A 23,247-nucleotide genomic window follows, 5' to 3' on the forward strand; every position below is an offset into this window, starting at 1 on the left:
ATTTATAATAGACTTTTGTAAACATTTATCTCAGGAATAGCAAAGATGACAATATTTTTACATAATGAAAAAGCAGAAAAAAAAATTTACTGTGAATTCGTCCACGTGATAATGTTATTTGAATCACAACGGTATCATATCTTACATTTAAAAGATAAGCACCTTCGCTTCAGTCTTTAGAGTTTGGTTTGTTTAAATAAGTTTAGTTAAGTTCCTTTAAGGATAACATCGTGAATTTGTTGAGGAGTTGCTGTGCTCCGATCAAGATGGGGTGTGCGTGTGTGTGTGAGTGCATGCTTGCAGCCCTCTGATCAATGCACACTTTTCTCCCCATTTTCATAAATACATCATGAAAAAAGGATGAGGTTTCCGCCTTAATTGCTTGTGCCTTTTATTCACATTCCTCTCTCAGCCAGAATTGTGAAAAGAGTGTTAGTAAAAAGCTGCACAATAGAGCTTTTCATTAGGCCCCAGCAAGGCACACAAAAGAAGGCTTTTGGGAAGAGTGAATGCATGAGTTTAATTTGCAGGTGGAGAGTAGATAAAAGGTGCTGACGCCTCTATTATTCTCTTACTTAGGTGACCCTTACCCTGTTCAGCTGATCCCAACTACCATGGCAGCTGCTGCCGCAGCAACACCGGGCTTAGGCCCACTCCAACTGCAGGTAAGTCAGGAGACAAAGGTTAAGTAAATAGAGAAAACAGCCATGCCCGTGTTAAAGCAAAATACAGCTGACGAGGGATGTGTTTCACACACATTTTTGTTTTTTAAACGTATTTGGACTGATCCTCCACCAGAAGTTGAGATGGTGATTCTTTTCACCTTCAGCCCCATTTTCTGTATTCAAGATCGCTTACTGGAAGTTTGCTCTTCGCCTGATGGGATGTAAGAAAGTGAGCTGTAGTTTTCCTTTGATCACTGTGTGCCATAATTTTGTCACAGGATGGTCTCCAACAGATAAAAAGAACAAAAAATGCTGCAACAGTTACTAAAACAGACACTTGTGGCGCAAGGCAGCTTAGCAAACAATGCCTTTGGATCTGTTCAAGATACCCTGTATCACTGGAGCACTTTGTAAGTCCCTTGGTTCTTTTGCTAATGCCGGCTCACTTGGTCAAGCAAGGAAAGGAAAGGTAGACGGAAGCAGCAGGTGCCCCGATGAGCATAACTCATCCCAGACATCCCAATTGATACCTTTTAGCCCTGTAGAATATATAGCCTCATACACCCAAGACTGTCAGTGATAACTTTACCAGATGTCCAAGTGATTTTAGAAATTTTGTCTTGGAGGTTAACAAGAGAAATCAGTGAAATTATAGTAAAGGTTGCTTTCGTTAACTGTTTCAATTTTTGAGTCACATTTCACAAAGTGTTTCTGTTGTTATAGACCTTCTAATTATGTAATTAACAGGAATAGAAAATCATCCAGTAATAGGATTAATCTCCTCTCGTGAAGATTTTTATATATTCCTTAGCATGAAATCCACAGTATACCTGTGGAGCCAGACATAAAGAAGTTGTGCTTAATAAATTGTATTCATGAAAGTGCATCGTCACGATAGATGATCTCACTCTATAAGGAAGATATAGTTTTATATTGTAGCACCGAGAGACAGATCATCTGGTCTGCACATGGGTTTGTCAGAAGACCCAGTGGGTTTCCAAAAGGCCAGTGGAGTTTCACAGGAGGAACTACCAGTGTTCAAGCTGAGACATACTGTGTTCTACAGAGGTTAATAACGGTCATTTCTATTATACCTTGTCTACGAAGAACTGCACTGCAAGTGTCTGTTTCTTTGAGTTGGAAATACCTTGGAAAGCGTTAGAGCCATGGGGACAATAAAAGGAACGTGACATTTGTTATCCTTTGAAACGGCATCTGGGGAATAACTGTAACATGGAAAAGTGATTATAATAGGTAAAACTAAAAAGAGTAATGGGATTAAGGCAAGGGAGAAGAATATCCCGCAATAGGTCTGAATGTGGGAATGGGAGTTTTAGAGATTTAGGACGCCAGTTTTCAAAGCAAGTTAGACATTCTCCACTGTAGGAGAGAGAGAGGAAGTGAGGGCCACTGGAGGCCACTGCTGTGTTTTACTGCAGGACTCTTCACAGCTATGCTAAGGAACAATCTAATCTTCTTTCCCTACAGAGATAATATGAAAATATGTCAGACAAGTTAAGTTGTATCCATTCTTACGTTATCAGATTCTTGTAAGATTTCAGAATATTTAAAAATAATTATCTTTTGATATCACTAAACAAGAAAGACTTTGGACACCAAACATTTCTCTTGTTTTAACTACAATTTGATCTGTAAATGAGATAAAGTTCCTTTTATGTAAATGGTATTATACACGTTAAAATTCATGAGTTTTAGTTAGGGTCTCAAACAATCAACACTGTAGTGTAACAAGAAAATTAATAACCCGAAACTTCTTTATGGAAAGTCATCAGCTACTATTAAAGCACACTCACACAAACCCACATGCATTTTTTTGTTGTTGTTGTTTTTGTGTATGTGTTGTTATTGTTGTTTTTTGCAACAGAAAAAAAAAGTTATTCAGATGCAAGCATATTCCAAAAGCTTGCCATGGCAGAGAATCTTTCACGTTCCCCCACCCTCCCGTCCCCCCCAAGTGGATTCCTGCTCACTTTGGCTTGGCAACCTCACTTTTCTACTTGTTCCTAACGCAAAATTCAGATCCTGACCTTGACTTTGGCCTCTCTTGAGCTGCAAAGAATACTGGTTGCTCTTCCTCAGATGGTTCTTTAGCATCAAATTTCTTTTCTACTCCACAAATGTGATGGAATGGGTCAGAGGAACCCTAACTGCAATGCCTAGTCAACAGTCTTACTATAAGCCTTACCCCAGCTTCACCCCAATCTTGTGAACATATTTTTGAAAAGTTTCATCCCAGTCAGGTATGAGGTTTAAGACAGTTTTAATTTTCTCCAAATTCGGCTCTGTTAAATCTCTATCTTCCACCTCATAATAGTACCTTGAGTAGATGCCATTGCTTCCTGATCCTTTCGGTTATTAAGATTCAGTCCTGCTGGAAACTTTAGTTTCATATCCAGCTTACATCTCACTTCTTCCCCTTCGGTCACTAGCCAAGAATCTCAGCTCTAGAGACCAGAGTGAGGAAACCTGCAGCTCACTCTTTTTTGTTTTTCTTTCAACTTCAGCTTTGTGCCTGTGCAGATGTGGGTTGTGGAAGGTGAGTCTGCCTCGGAGATAGCTTGGAGATAGTGCATGTGTAGTTTTCTTGGTACTGAACAGCTTTTCTTGGTTTGCCTAGAGAAGGGAGGCCAAATCTGTTGATGTATTTGATCTACACTTCCAACTTTCTTTTTGTTTGTGCCATCACCACCCTTGGCCAGCCGCTGTCCAGGTAGCAAGATGCTTGCTGGCTTCATTCATCCTCAATGCTTCTCCTGGGAGAACCCTGGGATCCTTGATCGAGGTCCTCTTCTGAACCCTCTAAGAGCTGTGGTAGTACTCCACCACCGTCCTGGTCCCCACCTGCAGCAAACACCCCACACTTCTCCACAAACCCACCACAGCTTTTAGAAAACTCGAGAAGAGAAATCAGGCACTAATACATCTTGAGTTACGCCCCAAGCTGTGTACTGCCAGGTTCTCTTAGGAACTTTCTCATAGTACTGCTGCTGGGTTAGGCATTAGGTTTTTAATTCAACAACTAGTTGAGGACAATATGGAGGGTTTTCATTTGTTCTGGCTTCTCCAATTTTGATGAATTCTGCCTCTACATGTGAGTAGGAAAGGAAGAGCACTAAGAAACCAGCCCTCCTGTGAAGCTGCAAATCCAATGGTCTCTCTCCTAACCTTCCACACCAGACACCAGTTCCTGTGTACTGTGAACTGGGAGAATGGGGTTGAGAGGATGAGAAAGAAGTCAGAGGCAACATTGAGTGTTGATTGAAACAAGGCCAGGTTAGCCAGGTTTTAATAAGGGAAGATGGTAGTGTAGACATTGTCTAGTACTAGGTATCAGCTGCTGGGGTCTTTCTTTAGAACCGTTGAAGAATATGTTGTTGGCTTGTATTGTTTTCTGTTGTTGTTTAACGAGTTCTTGTTTAAGTATGGGTTCATAAGCTCAGAGCTGCATCTCATAGCACAACAGTGAGAAAGATGGGTCAAGGTAACAGCAGAAAGATCAGTTGGGGGAACCACTGAAGTAGCCTTAGCAAAGAAAAAGTGATGATTGAATTAATCCTTATTCAGAGGTAGAGGGAAGAGTGTGGAAGGGTGTATGTTTTATACAGAAAGCAGGATGCTGTTTGCTTTTCCTAGGGTTCAAACATAATGATTTTAACTCCTATAAAACTCCCTAACATATGATGTCATTATCTACTACCAGCCACGGTTCAAGAAATACTTTAGTAAGCCAGGTTCTTGGGCAAGCACTTTAGAAAGATTATCTCATTTACTTCTTACTGCAGCACCTTGCATTTTGTGTTAATATCTCCATCTGAGAAAGAAGAAATCTGGATCACAAGAGTCCAAAATCCATGGTCTTTAAACAGTTCCACTATTTGCTTCTCCAAACACAGGAGATTTTTATTTTAAACTTTGGAGACATTATCCCTCTTAACATTTGCTAACTCAGTAACCAGCTAATCAAATTATAACAATAATGCTGATTAATTGGCACTAATACAAATACTCTGTGTGCTTTGCAATAATGAGAGAAGTAGCAGGATTCATAATGACAGCTGTCTCTTCTGACTCTGAATTTTCCATCATGGCTTTTTACACAGATACATCTTAATTCAAGTACTTCTTTTTTTGAACACCCAGTTCTAATAAGGGAGACTAGAAATATATTCCTAATCGCAGTTGACTTTGTTTACCTACCGTCTGTGTTTTCTTTTGAAGAAATCTTTTACATATAATTGTTCACACTTGGATAATATTATGATAAGTAAAACCACAACTTAAAGAAGGAGGCAAGTGCAGTTATTTTTAAAGACAAGCAAAATGGCATACTTTAAATAAAACTACTGTTTATTACTTAACTATTACTTTATGTCCCTGGAGATGCTTACTATAATAAAAATTACTCCATGTAAAAAAAAGTATCTTACCGTATACTTTTTAGATACAACTAAAATATTTTAAACATTATCATTTATTTTTTTGTATGGAGAAAAATTGAATAGAGAATACGTATATATGCATATATAAAAATAAATAATACATATTAACATGTGCCAAGATACTACTTTATTTATTCTTTTGCATAATATGTTTCTTTGTATGGTGAAAAATTGATTGAATATAGAATATATACATATGTGTATATATAAATTAATAATCTATATTAACATGTTCTGCCAAGATACCATTTTATTTATTTCTTTTGTATAAATATGTCTTTGCCTTTCAAATTCTTCTTGAGCCTCAAATTCACATCAGTCAACTGCTTGTTGGCTATGAAGAGGAAATAATATGTTTACAAACCTTCTAAACTGAACCCTAAATGAAATTCACCAGCAGCTGTCTGCCACACCCCCAGACTTGCTCTTTCTTTGCTCTTAGGAACAACTCCATCATCTGTTTCACAATCTAGAATCATGAGCGCCATCCTTCCTTGGCTCCTGTGCCTCCCTTCCCACATCTATTTCTCCCATCATAACTGACTCTTTGGGGGTGGAGCTACTCCGACGAGGCTTGCCTGACTCACCACAGTAGCACCTAAACTGGTCTGTCTTCATCTTGTCCCTGTCAGGGCCTTCCTACTATACGTCGGTCAGAACGATCTTCTGATTATGGAAAATCTAGTCATGTCCTTCTCTTACTCATGGACCTTCTGACTGCAGTCCCCAACCCCTGGGCTGTGGACTGCTACCGGTCCATGGTCTATTTGGGACCAGACCACACACCGGGAGATGATCAGAAACGAAGCTTCATTTGTATTTATGGGCATCACTCTTGTCACTGCCTGAGCTCTGCCTCCTACCAGGTCCGCCGCAGCGTCAGATTCCCGTGGGAACGCAACCCACACTGTGAACTGCACGTGCGCGGGGTGTAGGTCCCACAATCCTCTGACAATCTGGTGCCTGAGGATCTGAGGTCCAGCTAAGGTGGTGATGCTGGTGCTAGGGGGTGGCTACAAATACAGCAAATACAGATTATCATTATCAGCGAGGTTGACTGTATGGAGACCATGATAAATCAATTGCTTGCAGACTCATAGCCAAACCATGGTCCTTAGAAAAATTGCCTTCCACCATACTGGTCCCCGGTGCCAAAAAGGTTGGGAACCACTGCCTTAAAAGACTCTCCGGTGTCTCGAAGTTCTTTCTCCATTCTGAATCTTTACAAGTGGCGTTTCTTCTTTTTGGAACCCCATTACTCACCATCTTTACTGAGGCAGCTCCTACTAACCACTCATTTGCAGGTTAACATATCACTTTTTACAGGGAGTCTTCATTAATTTCAAGTCTGCATTGAAGTGGCAGCCCCTATATGTCCCCAGAGCACACTGTATCCCCCATCTCACGGCACTTGTAGAATGTTTTAAATCCTGCTTTCTGGCTTCTGCCAGTTGGCAAAATTTATGAAATCGGTCACCCAAGTGACTTACTCAAGTGCTTGAAATATTTTATGCACTCTCCGTATATGTGTTAAATAAAAAGATGAAGATGAAATTTATGTGTGAAATAAAAAGATGAATTTTAACAGTTCTACACTGTCATTAAATTACGTATCTATTTTGCTGAAATAGCTGTCTTGCCGTATAGTATTAAAATTAACCTGAATATTAACAATGAGTTTTTTATATAAATTAGTCTCCATTCTTTAAAAAGAGGCAATAGTAGACATTCAGGTGTCTAAGGGATCATTGGGTGATGGAAGAGAAAAGTAGATTGGATTCAGTTTGATAAGACGATGCTGAAATTTTATAACTATAAAATGCTTCTTAATGAAATAAAAGAGACTTATGAACACATTCTATGCACCTGATACCATGTTTGACCCTAGAGTATTTACAAAAATTATTTTTAAAACATACTGCTTATTCAATGTGTTCCAACTACATTAAGCTTTCTGTCCCTGACTTACCAAGGGATGTTCCCATCATCAAATTTTATACTAGCTCTTCCTGCCTCTTGAAAGGCTAAGTCTCTCACTTCATTCAACTATTTTTTCTAATACCATCTCTCTGAGACCTAACCTAACCAACCTAATTAAAATTAAAAACTGACCCTCCTAGGGCTGTGCTCTTATCTAACAGGCACAATGGAAGGGTGTATGGCACACTTCCTGGGTGAGGGCCACAGCCACAACTTGGACTTTACCTAACAGATGCAAACATGTAACCTAATCATCTGTACCCTCATATTAGTCTGAAATAAAAATAAATGAATAAACAAATAAAATTAAAAATTGACCTTCCTAGGGATGCCACACGTCTTAGCTCTCTTATTATGCTTTTTTCCCCTCCTATATGAATCATATTTTGTAAACAACTATTTAACTATGTCCCTTATTTGTTGGCTGCTATTCTGGCTGTATTGCTGCATCAGGACAGCGATTGTCATGTTTTTGTAATTGTTCAAAAGTGTGTCTCAGGTACCCAGAAAAAAGCCTAGCAAATAGCTGATGCTCAAGAAGTCTTTGTAAAGTGACAGTAAACATCACACCTAATAGCATAATAGTTTGTAATAAAATAAAGCAGCATAGGATTAATTTCTAGAGCAAATGATATCAGTTTAGTGACCAGGAACTTTACATATTTTTTTTCAATCTCTATTGGAAGATTGAATTGGTGTATTAGAAATCTGAGTTGTTTTCTCTCCTGCCATTTCTTCCCTTTATCTTATAACCATGTGCCACTGCATAAAGCATGTGTCTTAGCGCTTATTATCATTTATGTAGTTCCTTTAAAATCATTTTAATTTATGAAAAAACCCAAACATTATAATATTTGGTTATTCCTATATTATGTTATTGTATATGCTGACATAAATAAGGATATGAACAACTTTTGTCTCAATATGAATCATCTTGCCAACAACACTCCAGTAAATTATTTCTAAAGAAGGGGAAGGATGTGTTTATAAAAATAGTAATTAGCCAATTAACAATCTGATATTCTAAGTGTACTCTCTTCTCTTTCTTCCTCTCCTTTCTTTCTTTTTTTTTTTTTTTTTTTTTTGCCGGGGCTGGGCTTGAACCTGCCACCTCCGGCATATGGGGCCGGTGCCCTACCCCTTTGAGCCACAGGCACCACCCTCTCCTTTTTTTTTCATTTTTCTTCCTCTTCTAACTACTCTTTTTCCCCCTCCAAAAACCAATGATAATTTTGATACTTATTCTGCTGATGTATCTTTTTGATGGAGGGGGAGTCATTTATACAGAAAACTAAACTAGCTTCATTTCAGTATTAAAAAATGAGGATCACTACACAAAATAAAGCTACATCTTAAATTTTTAGACTCTGATGACTAGATAAAATCAAATAAAAGAATTGTCTGTTTCTAATTAATAAAATTAAATGAGGGCAGCAGTCCATCTAACATTTATTTCTCACATTCATGTTGGTTAATTGGCATTTTACTTAATGTGAGTATCGGGAATATTTTCAATAGTAATAGTTGTACTATAATATACTCTTTCCATTTTTTTAGCTAGGCTTCTAAGATGTAAAATTAGAAGGAAATATTTGTCCACTTATTTCTCACTTTATAAATACCGTATTTTGTCTTGGCCAAAAGATGGTTGCCACCTGTTCTACCTATAGGAAGCCAAAAATGTCGACTCCAACCAATGATTGATAGTGATAAGCAGAAGGAAAAAAAAGGATTGAATTTTTACTTGCACGGTCATATTTTCCTCAAAATAAGCACATAGCATTCAATCATGAATTTTTATTGAATTAATTAAACTTTTAAAATAATTTTAGTAGAACTATTTTAAAAACATACAACAATATTTTTGGTATGAAGTCTCAAAATTCCTAGTTGTTGCCAAAGACATCACATGGGCTATAGCCCTAGTAACCAGTAACATCCATACCATGCATCATCCGGGATACAGAAAATGATAGATGATGTACGATCATGTAAGAGAATAAGTCATGTACAGTATCAACTGAAATCAATCTTTCTTCATAGCTATCATAGGTACATGGAAGTCATATTGGAAATGGCTTAAGCTTCTGTCTGATAGAGAGTAACATCAAGGTAGATAGGGATGAAACACTGAAGTCCATCTTTTTATCAGGCTCCTGCCCATCTCAGAAGAAGGTCCATAATTATGACGGGACCCAGATAAATGCTTCATATTTTCCAGCACTGTGTGTGACTGCGCATGGCGAGGGACTGAGCCTGGCTTCATGTGTCTGTCCAAGAGAAAGCCCCAGAAAATCAATAAGGAGGAAATAACCATATGGAAAGATCTAGATGAGAGCATTTCTATCTTGTTATTGAAAGAATGACTTGCGAGGATGAATACTTGGTCTGTATTCATGTTTACCTGCCAATATACCACCATACTACTCGGCTTAACTTTTAGGTTGTCATCATTTCCAACCAGGGTGAAAAATGATCAACTGCTCCTCATTTCCGTCCCTACCCTGGTGTGCTTTTGCTGTCGGACGTCTGTCTGCATGAGTGAGTTTTCTTGCAGGTTAAAGGACTGAATTCCCTCTTTTCCTCTGCCTTTGACCCTGAGCCTGCAGGGCAGACAGACAGAAGCACACATATGATTAATACAGCGCAGCTGCTGGAGTGAGTCATTTGCATATGTATTAATAGAGGCAAAAAAGCCCAACAACAATTAAATTATATACAGAGACATTCTGCATACTAAAGAACATATGCAAATAGGCCGGAAAAAGTGCAGCCAACATTTTCTCTGACTTTTCCAAGCCCATATGGGCTAGAGTCAGAGCCCAGCAGTTTTCAAGAATCCCCTTTAAGGAAGAACCTGTTAGGAACTGCTTCCATAGTTATTACCACCCCTGTGGTTCCCAGGAGGTATTTGACATTTGGACAATGGAGACTGTCCAAGCAGTGTCTTTTCATGCTATATCTGTACTTTATTTGCTTTCAGCAGGCTCCTGGTGTCCCATTACATGCTAACAGCAGCATCCGTACATGGGTCCTTGTTCTTTGTAAGGACTAGTCAAATAAATGCTAAACTTTATAATTATACTTGAATCTCTACTATTGCCTGTCTAAAGGAATACAACTATTAGTCAGTGCCAGGATTTCTGGTTACAAGTCCATGAGTCCATGCCCTTCCTCGATGGTATCCTGTGTTCTTTTAATCAAAACATGTTTTAGGTGACTCTAAAATGTTTCCAGGCTAATTAGTGTACATAAAAGGATTGCTAGGCTCAAGACCAACAGTAGATATAATTCCAGAAACAGTATCAGTTTATTGAAATTTTGAATCTAGGCTTTTTTTTTTCCTTCTTATCAAGAAAAACAGAAATATTTGATTTTCTAGTCTTGGCCATAATAAGAAGAGGGATCACTAATATTCTTCAAATTCCCTGATTTTGTTTATCTTAGAAATTTATTCTTCAGACTGTTGTTGGTTTAGTTTATGTTGCTAGTATTCTTTTAAGGTATTCAAGGAATGTTTTTATAGACACATTCCACATTGGGAGTAAAATCTTTACAAAATTTATAAATTTACCTTAATAGGACCAATAAACCAAATGAAGACCCATGTCCCTTAAGGGGAACAAATACTGGGTATAATTAAGTCAAAATATGGAACCAGAACATGTAAATGGTAGTATATACAACTGGGCATATAGGTGGGAGTCTCAATTGTTAAATTGAGAGAAATTTAATTAATTGTAGACAAAAATTGTTCTCTTAGGGGATAATTACAAGGAAGATAAGATAAAGACTTAGGTAACTTTTTTATTACACTAAAGTATGACATGACTTTATTACAGTAGTAGAAACACTACGCCAAGTCCCGAAGTTGCCATGTACACATACACACCTAGGGAAAATGGGACATGGTAGCTAAATATACCTTTATTTACAAAATAGTCATTATAAAATCCTAGGGGAAATGGGACATGGTAGCTAAATATATACCTTTATTTACAAAATAGTCATTATAAAATCCTATGAACTATTTATAAAACATTTCTCTATGTGCTTATATATAAATATAAAATGTTAATTTGTTAATTTTTCTGCGTATGGTGACCTCTGAGAAAACTTGTGCTAAGTACATTTATCAAATAATATGTGCTGGGCAAGAGTTATTGTTTGGCATTATTGACAGATTAATAAGGGTTATTAGCTGGTATGAAAACTATTTTATTTTTTATTGTTTAAAGAAAATCTTAAAAGTAGTGCATGGCAGATTTTTCCTGTATGATTTTACTTTACAGAGTAACATCTAAAGCAAGTCAATGAAATTGAGATGAAATGTCTTATTTTTGAGAAAGCAATTTTTTCCCCTGCGTGGTATTAAGGCCCGTCATAAGAATCTATAAGAAGCAGTGAGCTTACCAACCCAGCACCCAAGCTGGTAGTTATTTGGAGTGTAGTGTTTTATATTTTGCTATTGTTCACTCTATGTTTCAATATTTATATCTATAAAATGAGAATAATGACACTAGTGCAGTCCTATTTTTCCATAAGTGAAATGCAAATAAATTATTTCCATACATTGCCTCTATCTATTCTAAACAAATACTAAAGTCTAAAATACATTATTTTTTTCATGGGTGCTTTTAATATAATATGCAGTTTTGTAATAAATAGCATCAAAATTTTTTCTTGTATAGCTATTCAAAGCTTACTTCATTTTCTAGATATATTAGTAGAATATTATACACTAAGGCAGTATTTTACCCCTTTGTTGTCCGCAGCTAAATTATTTCTTAAGAAAATCCATAAATTTTTATTGTCACTGTTTTCTTTGAGGAAATAGTTTTATTTCAAACTTGAATGTGAAGGTGAATTCTTTTTATAAACTTTATCATGGAAATTTCATTTATTCAGCAAATATTTATTCTTTGTAAGTGACTGAGCTAAGCATCATAAGGAATGCAAAGATGACTCAGTCAAGGATCCTTGCTGGATCTTAAAGGAGCTTGAAGTTTAAGAGAATGAATGGAATATGGGAGGGTAATAGAGTTTGAAGAAAGGCAAACAGCCCACCATCCTAACAAGTGTATCTGAAAGGGAAGGAGCTCCTAGACAGTTGTTTCAAGCTATCCTGGAAGTCCGAGGGTCTCTGAGTATCCCTAAACAGTATCACTGACTTTTATTTATTTTATATATCAAGTTCTACTGTTTAAGATTGTTTAGATAAGATTCTGTGTCTAAACAAAACTTAGAAAGCATTCTCCTGTTTCTCCTTAATTTTATAGACGAGTCAATTTAGACTGTAAATAGTGGCCTGGCTAATATTAACAGAAATGTGCCCAGAACACCAGTAACTGAAAGTTAAATCTAGCTTCTTCTCATTTTGTCATGATATCCTCCAAAATGAATGCACATATTTATATATATTATGTTTAAGTTGTTTTGTACAAAAGGAGAGGGGGAGAAATGGCTAATTTCGTACCATTAAATTAAGGAAGGATGAATAAAACAATGGTTAGGATTTGCATATTGGTAACAATGGCAACCTTCTGAATTGCTTTCATTCTGCTGAGTTCAGTGATTGTGCTCTGTGAATTAATTCTTTTGTGAAAAGCTATTGAAAGATCAAGGAATTTAGAAAACAAAACAACAGAGAAGCATGCTGTTTCCTATCTATTTGTACATAGAAGGTTCAAAGTGAGATTGTTTACAGCACTTTGAACCTTCTATGTACAAATCGTTGGTATTTTATTTGCTTCTTAGAAGAAAGATAGTATTCAAAGATGATTATATAATCATGCAGATAAGAGTTTGCAGTCTTGAATGAACTGTTCTGACAGAAGGACCAAGAAGAAAAACCGAATTACAGTTTTGAGCTGTGTTTGGTTGGCAACTGTCTTCACAAGACTTGAAAATAGAGCACTATTTGATTCCCCCAGGAAAAAAAAAAGACAAAGAAAAAACACAAACTTGAGTCAGCCAAGTACATTTCAGATTTGCTGTTCCCAGTGGAAGTTTCTCAGTATTATCCTGCTAAATGGAGGGCAGAAAGATAAGGAAGCATGAACCCTAAGTTATTCCATCTTTCTTCATTTTGACCTTGCCCTTGCTGCCATATTCCTTTTTCTTACCCAACCACTCCTTGGATGAAGAAAGTAGACAGGAATGGAACAACAGACTTGAAACTATGCTCCCAAATCATTTGCCAAAATGAGCATTAGACTAGCATCATTACTACCTCTAACATGAAAATTGCAGCCATATTCTGTCTCGTGTTCCCCGTTATCAGTTCTTTAACATATAATAAATAAGTAATAGTGTTAGTGAAAATTCCAATTGCTTCCTATTTTGGAATGAGACAGAATTATAGAAAATATTGTCCCCTCATCTGTAGTAGTTGCTTTAAGATAACCAAGATGTTTCCATCCGAAATTTTGCTGTACTCTGTAAAGCCTAATATTTCCAATATGTGCTCTAAATATTTTTCATAGGACTGATTTCCCCCTAATTTCAGTTCTTTAACTTTAAAGGAATTTTAAATTATTAGAAAAAAATATAACTGAAATACTTGGTTGACACAGAGGAGAGATGCCAAGGCATTTAACCAAACAATTAAAACTTCAAAAGCCTTACCCCTTCCTCAGTTTTATTCTTGTTTCAGTTTGGCTCACCCTGCTTCTTTCTAGTTTCCTTCCAGAGCAATTTTAACTTTGGATGTTTTAGTATCACTTTAGACATGGGCTGCTGACTGGCTATTGTAGCTTTAAATGCCATATAAAACTATGAGATATCTAATTTTCTTACATTCAGTATTTGCATTGTAACCATTTAGTAGTACTCTGGTATCCTGGTATAGTAATCAGTTGGATGACTTAGGTGATTTGGGCATTTTTCTCCTTTAAGACATCTTCCCTTAAATTCTGTTGAAACATTTACAAATGTTAAAGCTTATAAGTAATAAAATTTAAATGGTATGTATGATGTAATGGGTTATGAGCTTGAGTTCTAGAATGATGCAGACCTTATTTGCATTTATCTTTGGACAAAATATTGAATACTTCTTAATCTCACTTTATTCACCTGTGAAATGGGACCCTATTTTTCTATATTAAAAAGGTGTTGCAAGGATTAAGTTAGGCGGTACATCCAGAATACTCAGCATAGCCTCATCATTCAGCCTTCATTAGCTTCTATTATACTTATCATTATCTCCTAGATGCAAGGGTTTTAAACTGGCAGAAAAGAGCCGAACAAATATTTTCGTATTTCAAGTTAACAACTAATTTGCAAGTTTGCAGAAATTATATTTTGTAGTGAGAGGTGCATGGCAAATAGAGAAATCCATCCTAATTCAAGTTTGAGTTGAACACCTTTCTTGGGAGCCAAGTCTTCGTATGTAATGCAAGCAGAAAGTCTTGATGAAAACAAAATAACCTCTCCATATAAAAACTTGTTTCTTGCACATAAAATTACAAAAACCTGTGTCAATTCTTACTAAAATTAAAATAATCCATCCTCTATTTATTTTCATTCCTTAAGAATTGTTAGAGTTTTGCTTTTATGGGAGGTGTTTGATAGGTTTTTGTGAAAGGAACAAACTTTCTCCTTTGAAGAAAAAGACACTGGGTTCTTGAAAAATGGTAGTGTTTTGTTATATTGAATAGTTTTTCAGCAAGAATGGGTGGTGAGAACATTATAAAGGCAGGCAAAGTAACTGGCCTAACTATGATGATTCCTTCTAACCTCTCATATGCTGGATAAAACCGCAGTAAATAAAGGGCTCTTGTCTCAACCTGCTTCTGAAGTGATGTGTGAATCTGGTCTTAAGTCATTTAACCTGCCCATTTAATAGTCCTCCCTACATCTCATGGAGGAAAGGGTAAAATGAGATAAAAGGAGCTTGAACATAGCCAAGATCTCAGAAATTCCCAAAAGGAACCTTTGCACCTTGCAAGCAGACTCCCCTGATCTGTGAATATATTTATTAATGTGCTGTCAAGGAAAATATGGGAGAAGGATGATGAGGCAATTATGAATGTGATGCTGTCAAAAGAAATGCTTTGGAACCTTGAAAAATAAGCTAGCTCTGAAGATCCAAGTAAGCCAGAAAGTTTTAATTCTAGGCATGCCCCGAATTAGGCATGAGATAGGTTCTAGGGGGTTGGTAATGTACTGCACATGTAAGTTGGAACAGGTACATTTACCTACTACCAGTAATAGCCTCTGTTGGTAATTGTGAGTTGTACGTCAGCCATATGTTTATAACTCAGGGACTTACTGTAATAATCTGCAAGTTTCATGTCAGTCTGTTATCTGTAACTCTGGAACTGCCTATATTCCCATGACATCTTCCTGGAATGGTCAAACCAGTGCTAGATTACCCCAGAATAAACTAAGAACATTAATAATGTGCTTACATACTGGAAAATAAGGGCTATCTAGAAATAAATAAATGATAGTTTGACATTAAATGGCTTCATAGTTGTAATCACAATATTGTTTTTTTTTTTATTAATTCATAGCTGTATACATTAATGTGATCATGGGGCACCATACCCTGGTTTCATAAACCGTTTGACACATTTTCATCACACTGGTTAACATGGCCTTCCTGGCATTTTCTTAGTTATTGTGCTAAGACATTTACATTCCACATTTACTAAGTTTCACATGTACCCTTGTAAGATTCACCACAGCCAACTACATATAAACCTTTTTGGTCCTTAAGGTTCCAAAAGATTTTAAAATAGGAACTTATTTCCAAGAATCTTGCTTTTTATTCCTGTTTCTGAAATGTCTCTCTCTCTCTTTTTCTTTTTTCCCTCTCTCTTACTTTTGTCTTCTTTTTTCTCTTCCATTTCACTTTTCCTCTGTTTTTAGCACTTTCTCTTTTGATTTCTTTCTACCTCTTTCTTCCACTTGTCTCTACCCTTCAATTCTTTCCTCCCCTCTCTTTTTCAAGATCCTTGAAAATTCCTAGGTCTCTAGCTCATTTTTTATCCTATAATTGTAAAAAAAAAAAACATGGAGGAACTGTCTTCTTTAGAAATATTTGCCTGTGGGCTGAATAGTTCTATTAGTAATTTATTTTGAGCACGTGAGTGAAGAGTTAGAATTGGGAATTCCAAGTGGCATGGATGAAGTATATCAAGGAAAAAGATGTCTGGGACTAATTATTTTTTTCTAAACAGAATTGCAAACATGCTAGATATTAGAATATACTAGCTTAAAAATGGTTTCATCCATAATTTATTTCCTAGTAAGGAAGTGAAATATCACCCTGATATGTCAAGGAAAGAGGATAACTTTTAGACCCTAACACCGGTAACAAACCCTCACTTTTACCCATTCTCCCATTAGAATTGGATGTTTTCAAACTATGCTTCAGAGATTGGGGAAGGGACTGTGCATTCTCTTGGCAAAGAAAAACATGGAGGGAGAAGCACAGCTCATTGTTTTTATACCGAGAGAGCACGCACAATGGGTTTCTTAGCATCTGCTGAAATGAGAAGACTTGCTTTTTGCCGAGTTTAATTGTCGACTATCAGTACTTTACACTCACGTTATCTCAAATGGTGTGTGGTGACCCCTAGATACTGACCCTTCTGCACACTTAAATCATTCGTTATTCGTTCTTTATGCCCATATGGACATGCTAAAGATATACAGAGCTCACTTTAAATTGTCTAGTACTTTAGAAAATGTTTATAATCTACAATGTTACCAAATTCTCACTTTTTCTAATGTTTCCTTGGGAAGAAAGGCCAAAATGTTTAAGAATCAAAAGTCAAAGTTGGTTCCTAAGATGCTTTCTTCCCCCACGTTTGTATCTTTTATTTTTTTTAATTTCTAAAATTAACATACAGTAAAATTATTGTATTTCGAATTTTAAATTCTGAGTTTTAACAACCAGCACAATCAGGATATAAAACAGTTTCATCAACGCCTAAATTCTCTTGGTCTCTTTTCCAACCCCAGAAAGGAATGTTTCTCCCACCTTATGCCCAGGTAGCATGAGCCTGACTTAAAAGACCATTTGTTGAAGCTGAGGAGGAGGAGAAGGAGCCGAGTGTTTTACATTTTCAGAGGCATTCCTTGAATCCGCCATTTCGGCTGTGCCCACTGTCCTCATATCCAGCATTTTTTCCTTATACTAGAGAGAGGAAACATTTGGTTTTCTCTTTGTATTAATTCCTCATCTTATTTTGCCAGAATCAATACTAAAATATTCAATTTCTCCTTTTACTTTTCTTTTCTTAAATTTTGATTGTGACCCAAAACTTTACCAATGTTTGTAGGTCCTCCAAAGGTTTTATTCATCATGGTAAAATAGATACAACATAAAATGTTTCCTAGTAATCAGTTTTTGATAAGTAATTCAGATTTGATTGTTTCCTTTTTTTAAATTTCAAAATATGAAGGGAGCACAAATGGTTTGGGTTACGTGGATCACTTTTGTGCTTGAGGCGCAGCCGTAAGTGTGCCCATTGCCCCGATGGTGTTCATTGCACTTAGAACTAGAAAAGGAAGAGGAAACCAAACCAACATTAACCACGTTTAAAGGTACATTTCAGTGGCATTAAGTACGTTTACATCATTGTGCAACCCTCACCACTGCCCACCTCCCAAACATTTCATCATCCCAGTACGACCCTGTATACCCATTAAACAATAATTCCTCCTTTCCCCTACTCCTAGCCCTTGCTAACAAGTACTCTGCCTTCTTTCTCTATGAATTTAACTATTTACACTTCATGTGAGTGGAATCCTGCCATATTTGGAAGCCCAATTTGGGCTCCTTCATTTCAGCTCATTCACTTTAGGTAGGTCTTTAATATTTCTTGAATGAAAAGGGGTAAGTGAAAAGGTAAATGAGTGAGTACTGTTTCCAATTAACAACCAGGTCACTTGAGTCTTAGTAACCCCTAGACGAGCTACTTGGGGCAGTTTTCTTAACCTCACTAGGCTACATTTTCATAATCTGAAAATTAGAACAGTAATATTACCTGCCCCGTGGGATTAATATACAGGTTAAATAATCACGTAAGACAGGAACATATCCACATGAAATTAACATTTGCTAACAGAAATATGTTAGGTAATATTGATAATTATCTAATATATTGTCTTATGCATAAATACTTGGTGTTTCTGTCTCTGCTACTGTTCGTCTGTAGGGAATGCCCTTTTATAATATTCCAAATATTTTTTTAAAGCATAAGCTTCATAGGATCTAGTTCTGTCGCTCTCAAGAAATATTTGTTGTTTGACTAAATGAAGAATGAGTAAGTGCTTATGTGGTGTTTGGGGAGGAGGGTGATGAGGATTGCATTTGACTGGTTTGGGTTAAATGAAGAGTTTCACTATGTGGCTTTTCTCCTTCCTACAAGTGAATCCAGCATGTGTACTGCTTCAGAACACTATTGGATTGATAGTTAAAGAACTCTTAGGTCTCCAGCAAGGTATTGAGTTAAAAAAAAAAATAAAAGCCAAAGTATTTTTCTTTTTGATAGCTGAAACAAAAAACTGTAGGTGATTTTAACTGAATTTTGTTGCTGATTTCTTTTCCTTCTGATTTATCCCGTCGTGTTAGCAATATCATATTCTTTTGTCAATAAAATAATAGTAATAATATCGACTGATTAAATTGATGGAAATATAATACGGTATTTATGTAGGATTTTGTGAATCTTTCATTAAAGTTTCTAGAAGTGTGATATACTAGAAAAGTATAGGGTCAGCGGTAAGTTGATAGGATGTTGACGCACTTTAATAGGTAAATTTTCCCAATTCTATGAGAAAATATTGCTGGAAAAATAGGTGTTCCCTGTACTATACTATTTTAAATCAAATTGATTTTATCTTCATTTTTTTTTCAATAGCCCTTTTTGTTTTCTTACTGAGATCTGAGGTTGGTGTTCACCCACTGATTTCAACCTAATTGTAGGATCAGAGGAGGAATAAGAGATGATCCAAATAAAAAAGAGAAATGTTAGAATTTTTTTAAAAAAAGCTAATTTGTCACTTCACTCATTGAGGATGAACTGAATAGACTTCTAACCCTTAAAATACTTTTTTTCCCCCTTCTTTTTATTGCCTGGAATCTTAAGAGCTTTATCATTTGCAGTCATAAAATGAAAATATACACCAAACCCTCAAAGGGCAAGTATGAAATTAAATTATATTTGGGCAGCTGTAACCTTTTAAAACGATCAGATTCCAGTTAATGTATTTCTTCCTGTTCCAAGTGCTGCCATGGTGTTTGATGGTGGGAAGCAGTCCAAAGGGCATTGGGAGATAATAAATTCACTGTAAATTTCACCCCAAGGCATGTCTCGATACACCAAGGCCTCCATTTAGCAAGGCTGACCTAAAACTCTTGTCACATCCAAAGGTCATTTAGGTTGGGGTTGGTGTGTCCCATCTATCTTTCCTTGATGTCAAGAGTGACAGTTGAAGCAGGATTGAGCTCATAAACAGTCATCTGAATATGAAAAAGAAGCTAGCTTTGGAGCAGGAGGGGAAAGTGAAGCCAGAACTACCTTTTGCAGCAGGACTAGCAAAGGCTGTGCTTTTTGCAAAGTTGATGAAGGGCTGATTGATCTCCCAGCTTCTGTTTTAGAGCAACTGTTAGGTTGGAAGGGTCATTACTGGATTTGGCTCATTTCAAAGCTGGTACTCTTTCCTCTTACTTTTATTTATATTTGTGTCCAAAGCTAGGGGTATTGTTTAGTAAATAATTTTTTTAAAAGGATCTGATGTTTCCAGCCTCCTTTTACTTTGGAATGACAACGCTTATTTCTCCCTTTGCGCTTGTCCTCCTGAGTTAATATATCAACTTATGGGAATAAAATAGAAAATTTGTTTTAAGGAAATAAATCTTAACGTGGCCCTGGAAATTAGTGGTTCTTTTTTTTTTTTCTCTCTCTCTCTCTCTCATGCCTTCTTAGTCATGTGCTTTTCAAAAATGGGGTACTATTCAAGGCTGGACTGTTAAGTTTGCAAACTCATTCTAGAAAATACACCACACACCTCATCACTACCTATCACCACGGTCACCTCTGAAGTCCTCTCGCTGGCCCCCTGGGGACCGTAGTGGTATTCAGCAATAAGGTATGGGGCACTCTTTCTAGGACGAGTTCACAGACTTAATTGTCTGGTCTCACATGCTTATCAGAAAATTTATGATTTTAACACTTTTAAGTACAGTGTAGTAACATTAAGTACATTTCACGGTGCTGTGAAACCATCGCCACTATTTCCAGATCATGTCAGACAAAAACTCTGTACCCACTACACAGTGTTTCCCCATTCTCCATTCCTTCTTCCCTCATTCCCTAGAAAGCGCTAGTCTGCTTACTGTCTCTATGAATTTGCCCGTCCTAAGGACCTCATCTAGGTGAAACACAGTATTTGTCCTTTAGGCACAGCTTATGTCACTTAACGTAATGTTTTCAAGGTCCATACGTGTTTTACCATCTATGTTTCAACAACACACTCTGGACAGTGACATCAGCTCTTTTAAAAACATCATTCATTTATAAGTGTCGAGAATCATGAGTATATAAATTCCCAACTGTAATAATCACAAGTAGTACATAGTGCCATAGTGGTATCTACAGGGTAGAAATAAGGAATGATTAATATCCTTGCAAGTCTTCTTGGGGATAAAACTTTAAAATTTTTCATGAAGGCAGATGTAGTCATTTACTGATATGTTCCAAGTATCTGGAAGAGGTTTGTCATGTAGTAGGTGCTCAGTAAAGACTTGTTGAGTGAATGAATCCATGTAAAGCAAGAAAGCGAAGTTAAAATAGTTGATTATTCTCTACTACTTGGAAGATACCTGAGAAACATTGCCTGTGAAACTGGAAAGGAACCAGGAAGCCTGTTATGATCAGTAAAGTTAATGAAAGTAAAAGTAAATTGTAAATACCAGGTGCTATTGGATCGTGGTTTTGTTATTTTAATTGATTTAACGATTATATGCAGTTGGGGTAGTACAAATTGCTCATTTTTGCTGAAACTTCCTTATTCTTTTTAAAGTAGTCTAGAAAAACCTAAAACCTTATTCTTTTTAAAGTGGTCTAGGTTGGTGACCACAAATTGAACCAAAGAAGAGAATTTATATGATGAAATTTTTGGTATAAATTATATAGGAAAAAGCAAATATTTAAATAAGGATCAGAGTACTTATTGTAAATTGTATAGGAAAGAGCAAATATTTAAACGAGCATGTTGAAAAATTACATATCCAACCTTATTCTATAATTGATTGGAATTAATTTAAATCGTGTAAAAATATGATTAGGTCAATGTTAATTTCATTCAAAGTGGGTTGTAGGTGAGGTAAACCCTCCCAGTCTATTCTTCATATTATATCTAGACTAATCTTGAAGAAATGTAAATCTCATTATGTAATTGCTCTTCTTAAACTGCTGTAGCTTCTCATCTGCCTTTCTGGATGTGTGTCCTAGCCCAGTGAGCCTCACTGGCTTCTTTCCGTATTGCAGACTTACTGTGTTCCCTCCCAACACGGAGTTGTTCTCCAGTCCTTTCCCTACTGAATGGATGTAGTTGTATCAGCCACCTCCCAGAGTTCACAGTTACCAGGCGGTCTCTCCTAACGTTCCTGCCCATAGGATAGCTCTCTGTCATGTGCTCCCACAACACCATGTACTTCTATTTTGCAGTATTTCTTACATTTGCAATTTCACACGTCACTTGTATAATTATTTCATTGAGACTTTCTCATTCTGTACAAATTCCTGACAAAATGATTTAATCAGAGCCAGTTAAAACTAAGATTATAGGATAGGTGAAAATTATCACCTATGTCCGTTAACATTTATGTGTTTTTCCCCAAACTCAATTTCTTTGGTGTTTCCCATTTTCAACATCTTCCCGCTTAACTTTCTTCCTACCTGACATCGACTGCCTATGTTTTGTTTCAGTTGTCTTTTTTTAAGAAACAATTAATTTAATTATAACAACATTTTAAGACTCAAAATATCACTTCTTCTAGTAGTATTTCCACATATAAAAAAGAGACTTTTAAAACTTTTTAAATAATTTTTGTATATTTTTCTTTTTTAGAGACATAGACTCAGCCAAAGGTTGTAAAGCAGAAATGCTGCTAACCCTGGAAAAATCCTGCCCACTCTACTCCTTTTAATCTCGCCTGTCTCCAGCTATTCCCTCCCCTAAAAAGCTCACCAATGCACATGTCAAAAATACAACCATTTGAGATTCTGTTCTTTACCTTATATATCTCTTTTCCCAAAAGCCTCTTGTCAGTCAGGCTTAGTGGTACACATCTGTAGTCCTGGCTACTGAGGAGGCTGAGGTAGGAGGATTGTTTGAACCCAGGAGTTCAAGGCTACAGTGAGCTATGATCCTGCCACTGCTCCCTAACCTGGGCGACAGAAAGATATTCTGTCTCTAAAAAATATATAAAAATTTTAAAAATTGTTTTAAAAGCCTCTTTTCATACGTGAAAGCCTCTTTTCTGCCCTGCATCCCCTAGAGTAAAGTTCTTTTTTTTTTTTTTTTAAGACAGAGCCTCACTGTGTCACCTTCAGTAGAGTGCTGTGGTGTCACACCTCACCGCAACCTCAAACTCTTGGGCTTAAGTGATCCTCTTGCCTCAGCTTCCCAAGTAACTGGGACTACAGGCGCTCTCCACAACACCTGGCTATTTTTTTTTTTTTTTTTTTTTTGGTGGTAGTTGTCATTGTTGTTTGGCAGGCATGGGCTGGATTCGAACCTGCCAGCCTCGGTGTATGTGGCTGGCACCCTAGCCACTGAGCTACAGGCGCTGAGCCTGGAACGGAGTTACTATCAGAAGAGGGCAGCACCTGTCAGCAGTCCTCTCTGACTTACACTGCTTTGGTTTGCCTGACTCTGCTTCAAAGCACACAGACCCAACTACTGTATTAAAATGACCAGAAAAGCAGTTCTGAAAGCCTAGTGGTGAAGAGTTATGAGCTCTGTAAAAAATCAAAAAGACATAGATGCCAGCCTCAGCTTTGTCTCGAACCTGTGCAACTTTGGACAGATGGCTTTTACTTTCTCTGAGCCTCACTGTCTTCCACCATACAAGAAAAATAACACCTGTTTTCTAAGATTGTTGAGAGGTTCAGAGAGAT

General features: G+C 36.7%; 1 protein-coding gene across 3 annotated transcripts in view; it reads left to right on the plus strand.

The window, feature by feature from the left end:
* The window catches only part of SOX5 (SRY-box transcription factor 5), a 439,900-nt gene that overhangs the window by 321,319 nt on the left and 95,334 nt on the right, over positions 1–23,247 (plus strand). For all 3 annotated transcript variants that reach the window (XM_053556184.1, XM_053556185.1, XM_053556186.1), the window contains one exon: positions 580–665. In XM_053556184.1, coding sequence (XP_053412159.1) covers positions 580–665 — 86 coding nt within the window. The remainder of the gene's footprint in view (positions 1–579; positions 666–23,247) is intronic.

This window comes from Nycticebus coucang, chromosome 12, assembly GCF_027406575.1.
Source record: "Nycticebus coucang isolate mNycCou1 chromosome 12, mNycCou1.pri, whole genome shotgun sequence".
NCBI classification, from domain to species: Eukaryota; Metazoa; Chordata; class Mammalia; order Primates; family Lorisidae; genus Nycticebus; species Nycticebus coucang.